A 15,816-nucleotide genomic window follows, 5' to 3' on the forward strand; every position below is an offset into this window, starting at 1 on the left:
TGCTCTGTTTGTAATAGTACCACTAACATTGTAAATGAAAGGCCATGAATAGAACCGTTTGTTGTTTTGCCAAATCTTAACACGTACTTATAAACATTTTTAGTCTGAAATTTAGCTTCAGACTTTAAATCCTGAAAAGTGTTTTTGCTGTATTTTTAAGAAAGTTTGCATGAATTTAGCTGCTGCTAAAGCAAAATGCTGTGCATAGTTTAGCAGTGGAAATTCATTGAGGTCAAAGTTTAAAGGGAATTAAATATATGGCACTTTAAGGTCAAAGTTTTAATTCAAAAACCAGAACATTGATGAATACAGGCCCTGATCTAGAGTATGCTTGATTCCGCTCTGTGGTTAAATTAGGTATAACAAGTATACAAAAAGAAAAGGCAAGAACCTCATCTTTTTACTATTTTAGGTGATCATTACCACATTACAAGCATTTAAGCCATTTGTTGTGTCAAATAAAATACATTTTAGGATAATAACTAAGGAAAGAATTCAGACACAATTGATGTTTATCTTATAAAGATTAATATTATGTATGAAAGGTAACCCTTTAAACTTTGCATCTAGTATTAAAATTAGTACAGGTATGAAAGGTAACCCTTTAAACTTTCAACTAGTATTCTACAGTTAGCTTCTATTTTCTGCTTTGCTTACAGATTTTGATGGTTATATATGGCACAGCTACACAAGTACAGGACAGTTTTCTGTACAGATACTTGCATCTAACCTTGTCTCATCTGTAAATGTTACCTTCACCTTGATTGTGCAAGTGATCATTGAAAATTTTGTAATACATGAGATAGAGCCTATACCTTATGGGCAGATTAGTACAAATATGATGCTCAGTGTCAGTGCAGGGTCGGACATGAATGTCACTGTTACATTTGGAAACACAACCTTGGATACTGCTTATATTCTTGACAGCGGAACTGGTGTTGCTGTGATATATGACTCTGATTACCATGGTTACGGATATTACAGTGTGTATGGTAATGTCAGTAACCTGGTGAGTCCGGTGCAGAATTATACTACAGGAGTATGGGTTGACTATCTGATCACAAATTTAGCCATAACAATTGACCGGCTGTTCCTGCCTGTACTTGAAATGACTACATTGTACATAGAAATGACCTGGTGCTCGAGATTCAACACAACAATAAGTTATGGTGATGATACTCCTAACATTTCATTTTACACTGAACTTCTACAAGCCCCAGACAATATTTCAAGTCAGCACTCGTACATATTGCCTGGAACATACAATTTGTTTCTAGAACTTGATAATCCAGTTGATTACTTTAATGATTCCTACACTGTAGTTGTACAATATCCAGTAACTAACCTGGACTCAACTTCTACCACCCCGCATGTATTAATTTTTGGTTCACCAGTTTATGTTCCTTTTAACCTGACGTTTCTTGGTGGTGTTGAACCTGCGACTGAAGCCATTATTACAGTAGACTTTCAAGATGGAACAGTTACTGTTGATCCGTTTAATGTGACAGATCAAGATGCTGTCGTCTTTGCCATGTTTCATGCCTATACTGCAGCAGGAACATATAATGTGTCAATGAATGTTTCCAACCTTGTCAGCTGGATCACATTGTATGAAGTTGTTGACGTGGATGAGATGATATATGACCTTGAGTTGACCCCTAACCCTTTGTATGTGATCACCAATCATCACTCTAACTTTCAAGCTTCAATGGCTGGTGGTACAAGAGCAATTTGCAGATGGAATTTCCAAGATGGCTCTGCTGATCATACTGACTCGTGTTCAAGGTCAAACTCTGTCTCGGTTAACCATACATTTGTAAGCCCAGGTGTATACAATATTCATCTCTTTGCCAACAACAGTATAAATCACCAGTCTGCTTACTCACTGATTGGACCAGTTATTGTCCAAAACCCTGTAGTTGCCTTCAAAACCATTAGCTTGACAAAGGTCAGTTACATGGGCCCACCCTACACTGTGGATTACTCAGTCACACACTCATTTGAACTTCAATTTGACAACAGAAAGCAGCTGCCGACAAATGCCTCATATCAGATAGACTTTGGAGATGGAACTGTTACATCCATCCAGCCTCTACCTACGACTGCCCTTGTTGTCAGTTATTCTCCCAATCATGATCTCATGCTGACCTTTGACCATACATATACCAAGGGAGGTAATTATTCTGTTGATATCACAATCTGGAATATCGTTAGTCAAGAGACATTTTCAGACACGTTGGACATATATGAAGGAATTACAAACTTACAGGTAACAGTATATGACTTTGACGAGGTGACAAACATTAAAAAAGCTGGAGGTGGTTCAAATAATGACTATTTTGCACAAGAACATTACGTTTGGTTTCAAGCGTCATATGATCGTGGAAGTCACATGACCTTTGACTGGGTATATGATGATACAACTAGTGACAGCATCTTCTACAAGGATTTTGCCTTACACCACTATGATAATACTGGTTCATACTATGTACAGCTGTATGCTTCTAACATTGTTGGTTCTGCTAACGTTAATGTTTCGATTTATGTACACAGAGGTTGTTTTGATATTTCAATATCATCAAACACACCTAGATCAAAGAACACAACATTTGACTTTCCAGTTTATCCAGGAAATATCGCCACAGAGGGCTGTTATATGATAGACTTTGTCGAAGAAACTGCAATTCCAAGCCGTTATCAGTTCTTTGGTGATTATAGCTATTGCTCCTCCATCCCTGAGTGGGCATCTTTATTAGCTGCAAATGTTGACCATTTTATTCATTTGTCATCCAATGAATGGGAAAGCAGACGTTATTTACATCTGGCAACTACAACAACAACAATTAGTACTTCATCATCTTTGGTAACTGGTTCAACAACAAGTTCAGCTTCGTCCACAACAAGTACAATGACCAGTGCAACAACCAGTGCAACCTCAGCAACTTCAGCAACAGCAACAACATTAAGTACTACATCAGCGGTAACATCAACTACAACCACTATGACACCTTCAGCCACAACAACACCTACAACCACTATGACACCTTCAACCACAACCACTATGACACCTTCAACCACAACGGTTTCTCCAGAATCTATTGCAAAATGGAATGAAACAATAAGAACAATTTATATGGTTCCCGGACTGTATGAAACAGTGTTGACATGTAAAAATCGGGTGTCCGAGGAATCTGCAATATGGTTAACAGGGGTCACTAAAGGTCCCTGCTGGTGGCCTTATGTCAATCTGACTGCGCCAAATACATGTGATCCACCATTTTGCGACTCTGAATACCCTGACATGAGGACGGCATACAGATCAGAAAAGCTTGTTGTATATTCCGATGTGAAAATAAATTGCACGGCAACAAAAATTGCATATTATTGGTGGAGAGTTTTCAAGCAAAACATTGACTGGGGGAATGAGACAGAAATAACTGATTTAAAAGATGCTGATATTTTCTCTATAGGAGCAAGAAACTTGATCCTTGAAGGTAATACACTAGAATATGGCTTATACCGTTTCTGGTTAAATACTAGTATGGATGAGCTAATGGGCATGTATACCATTGATGATGTCTATATTCGTATCATTCCAACACCATTAGTAGTGGGAATTGCCGGTGGGGAATTTATAATGCGCAGATGGGGTGACTTGGTCCCTCTGCAGGTTGACGGAGGTTCGTTCTCGTATGATCCCGACGTGGAGGATACAGAAGATAAAACTGGAATGGAGTTTATATGGCTGTGTCGGAGGCTATGTGAGGGGTGGCCTGAAGAATATGATAATGACTTTAATCCAAAAAAGAAAATGCCGCAAAATAACTGCACGTATCAGGATCCATCAGACCGAGGATGTAACAAGATAGACAAGTTGGACTCTTCAGGTAAATATAACAAGTATTTTATCACACTTTATAGAGGATATTACATGGGTGTCTTCTCATTGAATTTATTGAACGAATTGAATAAAGTAATATGCCTGTTTCTCGTCGATTTAAGCTTTCTCATCGATTCGAGCCCTTGTGTTTTAGTAAAATTCATGCTCATGTAGCATGTTCTTCCATCAGAAACTTTTGTCATTTACATTTTAAAATGCCTTGGAAAATGTTAGTCATGAAACCACTGAAAAATTGAGTAAATACCTGTTTTAATATTTTACATCAAAAGGAAATTACACAGTGGGTAATATTGTGGGTCCAAATTTCAAATTAAAAGCATCCTGAGCATATTTCAGCTGTTGTAACAAGTGGACAAGAATTCAGTCTTGATAGAAATTTGCTTTATGGAAATACACTGTACAAACATTAACACTTATTGACCTACCAAACAAAGGGCTCAAATCGATGAGAAAGTTTTAAAATGATGTGGAGTTTGACCTCCTTCCGTCTCATGCAAAAAAAGTACATATAAAAGATGATAACATTGTAATTCTTAATGTCCATTGTTAAATGCAAATATTTTTGTAACATCAAACAAAAATTATTTAATTGAACAGGTTTACCAAAATATGCGCACCCCTAAAAGATTTAAGAGGCTCGAATCAAGGAGAAAGCAGCATAAAATGCGAGGCTCTGCCTTGCATTTTATCAATTTTATTCAATGAGTTTAATAAATTCAATGTGGAAAGTCAAAAATGCAATGTTCTTTGTATCACATGTGAGCTTTTCCTGCCAAAACATGAAACAATTACTTTCTTTTACTATAATAAACAGGTCTTTGACCAATGTCTCTCATACTTTTAATGACGTTGACGTCAAAGCTTTATTACACTAGTATATTATCAAATTTATGATGTGGCTTTATTTCACTCCCACGACGTCAAACATATGATAAAAAAGGATATTATTGCACAGTCCAGTTTTGGACAAATGGACAAAGACAGTATACTTTAAGCTATGTAGTATTTGCCATATATATGTATTTTTACTTTAAACTGTTTTATCCTTTTTTTTGCACTGTTTTGCCTTTTACTTGTATGATGATTTAAGGCAATTTTTAACCCTGTCAAAATTATACAGTAACACTGTTTAGTTCTTTTTCCAGAAAGGTTTTTGTTTCTTCATATATAATTTCATTAATAACTATTATTTCTTTCAAGCTATATGGCTACACAGAAGAACAAAAAAACAGTATTTAATGTGCTTTGATAGACTGAAAAGTTTGATTTATGCTAGATTAATTCGCAAACTTTGTATTGTGAAATTTTGTTTGTAAATATAGGTTATGTTGTGTGGCTGATATCAAAGTTGTGTTGAAAGCTTCAGGTTTAAAACAAGCTGATATGAGCCGCGCCATGAGAAAACCAACATAGTGGCTTTGCAACCAGCATGGATCCAGAACAGCCTGCGCATACGCGCAGTCTGGTCAGCATCCATACTGTTCCCTTTCATAATCTATTGCAATTAGAGAAACTGTTAGTGAACAGCATGGATTCTGACCAGACTGTGCAGAGGCGCAGGCTGGTCTGGATCCGTGCTGGTCGCAAAGCCACTATGTTGGTTTTCTCATGGCATGGCTCATATTTGATATATCTGCTTCTTTGAATGGGCAGTACAGTCAAAACTGTTTGTAAAAACCACCTTGGGAAATGAAAAAAGTGAACTTGCTGGACAGATGGTCACTTAACACATGTAGACTTGCACCATTTAAGGTTCAATGGCAAGAATAAAAAAATATTGCCATCATTAAACAGGTTTTATAATAATGTCCCTTATTCCGAGGTGGTCTTAATTTTGAGGTGGTCTTAACGGTGGTCTTAGTTCCGAGGAGGTCTTTATTTCGAGGTGGTCTTTAGCACAGGTTTGACTGTACTATCAAAAATCATTTTGTTTAAAGCCTCTGAAGATAAATTTATACAGAACAAGTTGATTTTGACACAGGTCGTGTTGTAAACGCATCTGGACAAGTGCTTGAGATGATGACAGGAGAAATGTATGAATCTGACTCTGTACAAATACGTCTAGTTGTGCGAAAAGATGGCCGACTTGCTGACGCCTTTCAAGAAGTCTACATTTCAGCTGGTGACCCACCCATTTTTGGAATTCAGTATGTATTGATTGTAAATAATGTGATAGAGAAGTGATTGTGTTTTGGATGCAAGGCCATATCTCAGTAGATGCACTGCATGCTCACATAAGACTTCCCTGCCATCAAAGATACTGACACTATCAGGCTACATAACTCTCAGTTTAAAATGGGAATTATAGCCTTTTTGCCGAGTCTCTTGCGGAAGCAAAGACAGAGTCATCCAAAATGGCTGTTAGGTGTATGTGTGTGCGTGCGTCAATACATCAGTGCATCCATCCGAATTTGTTTGTTCGGACCATAACTTTGACATGCATGGAGCAATCTTGTTTATATTTGGCGTGAATGTTAATCTCAGTGAGACAGAGTGTCATGCAAAAAACCCAGGTTCCTATCTCAAAGGTTAAGGTCATGCATAGATGGAGGTCAAATGTCATGTCAGATCTTGACAGCTGGTGGGCTTGACATGTTGCCTGTGGGCATCTAGTTTTAGTTATAAAACTAAGTTAAACTTTCATCATGTATGTCAGTCTGTAGAACCTACATGAATTAGAGTTTAACTTTGCACATGGCCGTAGTCATCTAACCTACTTACATAAAAATGTTTGATAACTCTTGGTTGAAATTATTACAATGGTTTGCTTGTTTTATGTAGAAAATTTGGTTTAAGTTTTGCCAGCAAGTTGTTATGATTTTTAACCAGGTTTTCAACGAAAACCTGAGTTATTAGATTGGGGTATGTCGTTGGTCAGGCGGGCGGCGTCAAACTGGTGTTTCCGGTCAATAACTTTTGTTTCGGTAAAGATATTTGAATAAAACTTGGTTTGTATGTAGCTTATATCAAGACAAAGGCTGGGATTGATTTTGGGGTTTCTGGGGTCAAGGTCAAGGTCACTGTTACTTAAAATAGAAAAAGGGTTTCGGTCAATAACTTAACTTAGGAATGAGCTATCATGATGAAACTTGGTGTATAGAAAACTTATATAAAGTTGTAGCTTGGGATTGATTTTGGGGTTTCTGGGATCAAGGTCAAGGTCATTGTTACTAAAAATAGGATTAGGGTTAGGTTAGGGTGGCACTTTACTCGCAAACCACTGCATCCAGGACCTTCAAACTTCACATGCTGATAGTACTTATTGAGTACACCACCCCTACTGACTTTGGGGGTCACCAGGTCAAAGGTCAAGGTCACTGGGGCCAACGTTAACTTTTTTCATGAAGGCACTTTACTCGCGAACCACTGCACCCAGGACCTTCAAACTTCACATGCTGATAGTACTTATTGAGTACACCACCCCTACTGACTTTGGGGTCACCAGGTCAAAGGTCAAGGTCACAGGGGCCAATGTTAACTTTTTGCATGAAGGCACTTTACTCGCGAACCACTGCACCCAGGACCTTCAAACTTCACGTGCTGATAGTACTTATTGAGTACACCACTCCTACTAACTTTGGGGTCACCAGGTCAAAGGTCAAGGTCACAGGGGCCAACGTTAATTTTTTGCATGAAGGCACTTTTCTTGCGAACCACTTCACCCAGGACCTTCAAACTTTTCATGCTGATAATACTTTATGAGTACACCAACCCTACTGACTTTGGGGTCACCAGGTCAAAGGTCAAGGTCACAGGGGCCAACGTTAACTTTTTGCATGAAGGCACTTTACATGCAAACCACTTCATTCAGGACCTTCAAACTTCACATGCTGATAGTACTTATTGAGTACACCACCCCTACTGACTTTGGGGTCACCAGGTCAAAGGTCAAGGTGCTGCGGGGGGCATTTGTCACCATTAGTGACATCTCTTGTTTATTCTTATGAAAAGTGTTGAAAACCTGGTTTCGTGGCATTGCCGCGTTTCTTGTCTTAACTTGTTATGATTTTTTTTATAGAATATAAAAAAGTTTTTTTAGGATATATTCAGAGTACTAAATATGTAATATATATCATTAAGACTGTGATAATTTCTTTTGAGCAGTTGAGCGCATGATTTTTTTTGGCAGCTTTTGTTTGTCAAACTCAAAATACCACACACTGGTAAGATGTCATATAAAGCTGGAACCATATTATGAATTTCATTTTTGTACTTGAGTCTTCAAGTGCTCTTGAAACTGATTTTGTATCAAAATATCCCTAAACATAATTGACCTGCTGCAGTTCTGGTAATTTATCTGAAATGACTTTTGTCTTCTATGTTTTTGTAGGTGTGTGACTAACTGCGGCCCTCGTGTTAATCCTGATAGCAGATATGGCCTGAAATCTATGATAGAGGGCTGGACAACGGGTGTATACTTCTACTACGTGTAAGTTTTTAACCCTTACCCTGCTAAATTTCTATAATGAAATTGTCCATCTTTCAATTTGGACAGTACCATTAACTGTTTAAAGGGGTGCTTACCAAAAAGATACTGACTGAATGGCAAACAGTGCAGATCATGATCAGACTGCACAGATGTGCAGGCTGATCATGATCTACATTGGTCGTAAAGGCAGAATCAATTGTGTCCAGCATGATAAGGGTTAAGAGAATGGGCTTTTAGCAGTTTTGTTGTTTGTAAGCAAGTAGGTACTGTAAAACCTTTAAATTTCTCTGGCTAAGAATTTTATGGTTGTGGCTACAAGGGTCATTTTGTTCTTATGTGATTTTTTTAACGTTTTAGGATGAAGAGAATGTCTAAATTAACTGTGTTCTTTTGGTTTGACTTTGACTTTTGTGGCTGAGTGGTTATGGTCACTGACTTTGAATAACTTTTAATCAAATTTAATAATTTTTCAAAGAGGTAGCTTTGGTCGGCAGTTCTCTCCAGGTGCCGCCTGTGCCAGAGTAATATACAGAGGCCACCTAGGCACCTTCTCCACTACAAAAAGCTGGAAAAGTGCCACATGACCTATAATTGTGCCCTTGTGACATTAAACCCAACAAGAACAAAAACAGAAAAAAGCAACCATGAAATGCATGAAAAGTAGCCCTATGTGAATAGTGATTAGGCGTAAAAGGTACGTAGGTATCCCGACCTACCCTAAATTTTTGGCCTGACCCTAGATGTTTTTATGGCCTTGAAGAATATTTTTTTCAACTTGAAGAATATTTTTTTCAACTTTTTGACACTGCCCTTTTAATGCTTACAAGAAATATCTTTAAAAATGATGGTCGGCGAATTGTAATAAGGAAAGAAGTTTATGAATTTTTCATCTAACATTCATCTTTCATCTAACATTTTTCAAATTGCAAAACTAAACACTGCATTTTAACAATTAAAATGGTTCTCTTTTGATTTTTCGCAAAGGTTTCGTAGGGTTGCAATTTTGTTTCGTTTATCCTTAGACGAATAATTACAGCAGTAGTTTGATGAAGATTCGTGAAGCGGTTCATGAGAAGAGGTCATTAAACGTGTTTATATTTTTAGCTAAATTGGTCCCTATCCCCATTTGTAACAAAATAGCAGGAGACCTTACGATATTGTTACACATCGAGTTTGATAAAAATCCATTACATTTTAGTGGTTAATGCGAAGAAAGGCATATCTACTTTTAGCTGTAGTGGTCCCTAATAGGGCCCAAGTTCCTATATAAATAAATTTGGAAGAGGACCTTATAATGATGCCCCAGACCAAGTATGACAAAGATCCACCAAGCTGTTCATGAGATGCTGTATAAAGGCATTTCCAGTTTTAGCTGTAGCAGCCCTTAAAAGGGGTCAAATGTCCCAGCTGAACAAAGTTGGCTGCGGGCCTAATAAAGCTGCTACAAATCAAGTTTGATTAGAATACATGAGAAAAATCAATTAAGGGATTTTTTTATTTATTATTTTTATTTATTTCTAAAATAGGCCAACTGATCCCGCTATAACAAATAGCATATTTGCTATTCATGAATCTTTGGACAATGACGTCACACCTATAAAAAAGTGAAGGTCAAGTAAAACATACATTTGTAATTATTTCAATATTTCTGTTTCATAAGCAAAGTTTGACCATAGTCATATCACATAGATAAACTGTATGCAGCGTACCTTCATTTCAGTGTAAAGAGATTCAGTCATTATATAGCATATATATAATAAAACAGATTTCAACTGAGTTCAATATTTGCATACCATACTAAAGAAAAATATTCATATATAATAAATCAGTTAAATAATTTATAACAAATATATCAAAGCAAACAAGTAGTCATTTTAATATGCAATCTGAATCAGTCACAAAAGCAAGAAACCTTTTCATATACAGACGACAACTGTAACAAGGAAAATCTTTTAAAAGCACTTCTCTACATAAAAGACTCTTATCACACCCTTATTTGTGTGATACGCAGACCGTATTCAGCTCTTTCTTTAATTTAATATATGTTGGTATTGAACAGGTTTTTATCATATTTATTAAACTTACTTATCATTTTGAGATATATCAATATTCTTGCTAAATATACTGAGCCAAAGTTAGCTTTAAAACCGTGAACAGCGTCGTTTAGGATAAACGCTTTGTCAACATTTCACTCAGCGTAGCACAATCAACAGAGTGAAAGAAATTGACATTCTCGTCCAATCAGGCAGAGTGTTGCATAAATCTTCCATTTTGATAAAGTAACTATAATGCGTTATCAAGTAGTTTGATTTGCAAACTGAAGTCACGTGGCATAGGTAAAGAAAACGAATTTAGACGGCGTCGCCGAAAAACATGGTCAGTGGTGCTAGAAATCAACTTACTAATGCTTTAAAGGCATAACCCCCTTATTTGTATTCATTTTTTGACACAAAAATGATTTCAGAAAAGTCTCACTTTATAAATAAAAATTCCAAAAAAAGAGAAAATTTCAGACCTACCTACCCTAATTTTTAGCTCACCTGTCACAAAGTGACAAGGTGAGCTTTTGTGATCATGCGTCGTCCATCCGTCCATCCGTAAATTTTTGCTTGTGACCACTCTAGAGGTCACATTTTTTGTGGGATCTTTATGAAAGTTGGTCAGAATGTTCATCTTGATGATATCTAGGTCAGTTTCGAAACTGGGTCACATGCCATCTAAAACTAGGTCAGTAGGTCTAAAAATAGAAAAACTTTGTGACCTCTCTAGAGGCCATATATTTCACAAGATCTTCATGAAAATTAGTCAGAATGTTCACCTTGATAATATCTAGGTCAAGTTTGAAACTGGGTCACGTGCGGTCAAAAACTAGGTCAGTAGGTCTAAAAATAGAAAAACCTTGTGACCTCTCTAAAGGCCATATTTTTCATGGGATCTGTATGAAAGTTGGTCTGAATATTCATCTTGATGATATCTAGGTCAGATTTGAAACTGGATTACATGCGGTCAAAAACCAGGTCAGTAGGTCTAAAATTAGAAAAACCTTGTGAACTCTCTAGAGGCCATATATTTCGTGAAATCTTCATGAAAATTGGTCAGAATGTTCAACTTGATGATATCTAGGTCAAGTTTGAAAGTGGGTCACGTGCCATCAAAGCTAGGTCAGTAGGTCAAATAATAGAAAAACATTGTGACCTCTCTAGAGGCCATATTTTTCATGGGATCTGTATGAAAGTTGGTCTGAATGTTCATCTTGATGATATCTAGGTCAAGTTTGAAAGTGGGTCACGTGCCATCAAAAACTAGGTCAGTAGGTCAAATAATAGAAAAATCTTGTGACCTCTCTAGAGGCCGTATTTTCATTGGATCTGTATGAAAGTTGGTCTGAATGTTCATCTTGGTGATATCTAGGTCAGGTTCGAAACAGGGTCATGTGCGGTCAAAAACTAGGTCAGTAGATCTAAAAATAGAAAAACCTTGTGACCTCTCTAGAGGCCATACTTGTGAATGGATCTCCATAAAAATTGGTCAGAATGTTCATCTTGATGATATCTAGGTTATGTTCAAAAGTTGGTCACGTGCCTTCAAAAAGGAGGTCAGTAGGTCAAATAATGAAAAAATGTTGTGACCTCTCTACAGGCCATATTTTTCATGGGATCTATATGAAAGTTGGTCTGAATGTTTATCTTGATGATATATAGGTCAAGTTTGAAACTGGGTCAACTGCGATCAAAAACTAGGTCAGTAGGTCTTGAAATAGAAAAACCTTGTGACCTCTCTAGAGGCCATACCCTTGAATGGATCTTCATGAAAATTGGTCAGAATGTTCAAGTTGATGATATCTAGGTCAAGTTTGAAACTGGGTCACGTGCCTTAAAAAACTAGGCCAGTAGATCAAATAATAAAAAAACGTTGTGACCTCTCTAGAGGCTATACTTTTCATGGGATCTGTATGAAAGTTGGTCTGAATGTTCATCTTGGTGATATCTAGGTCAAGTTTGAAACTGGGTCAACTGCGGTCAAAAACTAGGTCAATAGGTCTAAAATTAGAAAAATCTTTTGACCTCTCTAGAGGCCATATTTTTCAATGGATCTTCATGAAAATTGATCTGAATGTTCACCTTGATGATATCTAGGTCAGTTTCGAAACTGGGTCACGTGAGGTCAAAAACTAGGCCCAGTAGGTATAAAAATAGAAAAACCTTGTGACCTCTCTAGAGGCTATATTTTTCATGAGATCTTCATGAAAATTAGTGAGAATGTTTACCTTGATGATATCTAGGTAAAATTCAAAACAGGGTCACGTACCTTCGAAAACTAGGTCAATAGGTCAAATAATAGAAAAACCTTGTGACCTCTCTAGAGACCATATTTTTCAATGGTTCTTCATGAAAATAGGTCAGAATTTTTATCTTGATAATATCTAGGTCAAGTTCAAAACTGGGTCACATGAGCTCAAAAACTAGGTCACTATGTCAAATAATAGAAAAAACGACGTCATACTCAAAACTGGGTCATGTGGGAAGAGGTGAGCGATTCAGGACCATCATGGTCCTCTTGTTTTTAGCATGTTATCATACCTAAAACAGAATTTTTTTAGACCTTAACAGTTCATAGTACAAACCAAAATGAGTATCAAATAATATGCTTATGTTTATGTGGTCTGAGATTTTTGCATTTAAGCTATTTTGTTAAAGACATAAATAATAGAATATATTTTTCCACCTTTGAATTTTTTATCATCATTATTGTTTCTCCATGGTTCAGTGTCTACATTCACAGGAACTGAACCAGGAGAGCATTAGCCTGAGTGCTTAAATAACCAAGCGTCTGAATGATGAGCCATGTTAAAACAGATGATAAACTACAAAAAGGCATCTTTTTTTTTTTCATTGTTACATGATGATAAAAATTGTACAGAAGTTCATTCATCTGAGTAGAAATGAACTTGGCATTAAGCAACTATTTTATGTCATAATGGTCTCTCACCAGTTTGCATTATCAATGTGTGTTTATCGCCTGACTTCCTTCTGTGTTTAACTGACAAAAACATAATGGAGCCATGTTAGATAATTAAAAGCAAAACTGGTTAAAAGTAGTCACACTTGTTTCAAGTTTACAGAATGAACTTTGCTTGAATAGTTGTGAAAATATTATTAATATAGTTATTGAAATTATTACCCAGCTTACAGTAAAACTTACATTGCAGCTGGAAGTTATACGGATCTTACGGAGATCGTTCTACACGTTCTTTGATCGACTACAGCCTTTGGGAGAACTATACAAGCACAGGGGTAGCAGGACCAAACATGGCAATATTGCCAAACTACCCATACCCCTCCACGTATCCTTACTATGAACTTTCCTTGAAAATCTGGAGATGGGGTCAGGATGAAGCGAATCATGGTATTTTGAATTAAATTTTACAATTAATTTGTCAGGTTTTTCTGTCTGTTTTATTTCAGTCTTTGAAATGTTTCATTTCCTAATTTATGATAAATCTTTAACCTTTATCCTGCTAAATTTCTAAAATGGACTGGTCTATCATGCAATTTGGGCAGTACCACTTATTATTTAAAGAGACGTTCACTGAAAATTTACAGATTAAAAAGTGAACTGTGCAGACTATGATCAGCCTGCATGGACATGCAGACTGTTCTTGGTCTGCACTGGTTGCACAGGCAGAATGACTTGCAGGCTGTTCTTGGTCTGCACTGGTCGCACAGGCAGAATGACTTGCAGGCTGTTCTTGGTCTGCACTGGTCGCACAGGCAGAATGACTTGCAGCCAGCCAGGCTAAAGGTTAAAGCTAATTGCCACACTTGAGGTGAAATTTTTTAGCATGTTCATTTCCACCATGTTTGGTTTAGAATGTCTGTACGAAATCGAAAAATGATGACATGAGTGAAAGTAAGATATTGGTAAGAAACAAGAAGAATATCCATTATCTTCATTTATTAGCTTGACTATTCAAAGAATAGTCTAGCTATTCTACTCACCCTGGCGTCGGCGTTGGCGTCACACCTTGGTTAAGTTTTTGCACGCAAGTACATACAGCTATCATTCAAAGGCATATAGCTTTGAAACTTGTTTTTTCTTTTTCTAGGTCAATTACCAACCTCACTGGGTCAAGTTCCATAACTCTGACATGTATTTTGAGCAAATTATGCCCCCTTTTGGACTTAGAAAATTCTGGTTAAAGTTTTACATGCAAGTTACTGTCTCCAAAACTAATGCAGATATTGAATTGAAACTTCACATGTGTCTTCGGGGTTATAAAACTAGTTAATAGCAGCAAGTCCCATAACTCTGACCTTCATTTTGGCCAAATTATGCCCCCTTTTGTACTTAGAAAATTCTGGTTAAAGTTTTGCGTGCAAGTACATACAGCTATTACTAAAAGGCATATAGATTTGAAACTTATTTTTTCTTTTTCTAGATCAATTACCAACCTCATTGGGTCAAATCTTATAACTCTGACATGTATTTTGGGCAAATTATGCCCCCTTTTGGACTTAGAAAATTCTGGTTAAAGTCTTACATGCAAGTTACTGTCTCCAAAACTAATACAGATATTGAATTGAAACTTCACATGTGCCTTCGGGGCAACTTTGTTGCACTTGTCACTTTCACAGCACCCACATTTTATTTATTTTTGAGAGAGGAAAATTTCACTTAGTGTGTATATGCAGAATTATAGGTAACGGTAACTCTATATTGGGAGAGAAAAATCCCACAGTTTTGTTAACTACACTCAGTGATTGCTTCTTTGACTTTCTACCAATACTTACGCTTGACAACAGTTACTGATTGCTGAGAATGCATTATGATTCCACTGAAAATCAAACCATTTACCTATGGATTATGAGTCTAGCACTCTATCAGTGCTCCAGTGTGCCTCCCTCAAATTTAAGTCTGTACATAATTCCCCTGAATGGACAGGTTCTTGGATTTATGAACCAAGTCTGTACTTAGTTCCCCTGAATGGACAGGTTCTCGGATTTATGAACCATGTCTGTACTTAGTTCCCCTAAATGGACCGGTTATCAGATTTATGGACAAAGTCTGTACTTAGTTCTCCTGAATGAACAGGTTCTTGGGTTTATGAACCATGTCTGTACATGATTCCCCTGAATGGACATGTGCACAGTTTTATGAACCAAATCTGTACTAAGTTCCACTGAATGAACAGGTCCACAGTTTTATAAACCAAGTATGTACTAAATTCCCTCGAATGGACATGTGCACAGTTTAATGACCCTAGTCTGTACCTAGATCCCTGACTGAACAGTTACACAGTTTAATGAACCAAGTCTGTACTTAGTTAATTCACAGTTTCATGAACCAGGTATGTACTTGGTTCCCTAGAATGTACAGGTACACAGTTTTATAAACCATGTCTGTACTTAGTTCCCAAGAATGAACAGGTAAACAGTTTCATGAATCATGTCTGTACTAATTAAGTTCCAGTGAAAGAACAGGTCCA

The 15,816-nt window shown here is 36.9% G+C and overlaps 1 protein-coding gene across 1 annotated transcript in view; it reads left to right on the forward strand.

Moving 5' to 3' along the window:
- Positions 1–15,816, forward strand: part of LOC123561917 (uncharacterized) — a 133,346-nt gene that overhangs the window by 20,366 nt on the left and 97,164 nt on the right. The window contains exons 13-16 of the mRNA XM_053537693.1: positions 660–3,887; positions 5,883–6,048; positions 8,232–8,330; positions 13,540–13,736. Coding sequence (XP_053393668.1) covers positions 660–3,887; positions 5,883–6,048; positions 8,232–8,330; positions 13,540–13,736 — 3,690 coding nt within the window. The remainder of the gene's footprint in view (positions 1–659; positions 3,888–5,882; positions 6,049–8,231; positions 8,331–13,539; positions 13,737–15,816) is intronic.

Source organism: Mercenaria mercenaria, chromosome 2 (genome assembly GCF_021730395.1).
Source record: "Mercenaria mercenaria strain notata chromosome 2, MADL_Memer_1, whole genome shotgun sequence".
In the NCBI taxonomy this organism is placed as follows: Eukaryota; Metazoa; Mollusca; class Bivalvia; order Venerida; family Veneridae; genus Mercenaria; species Mercenaria mercenaria.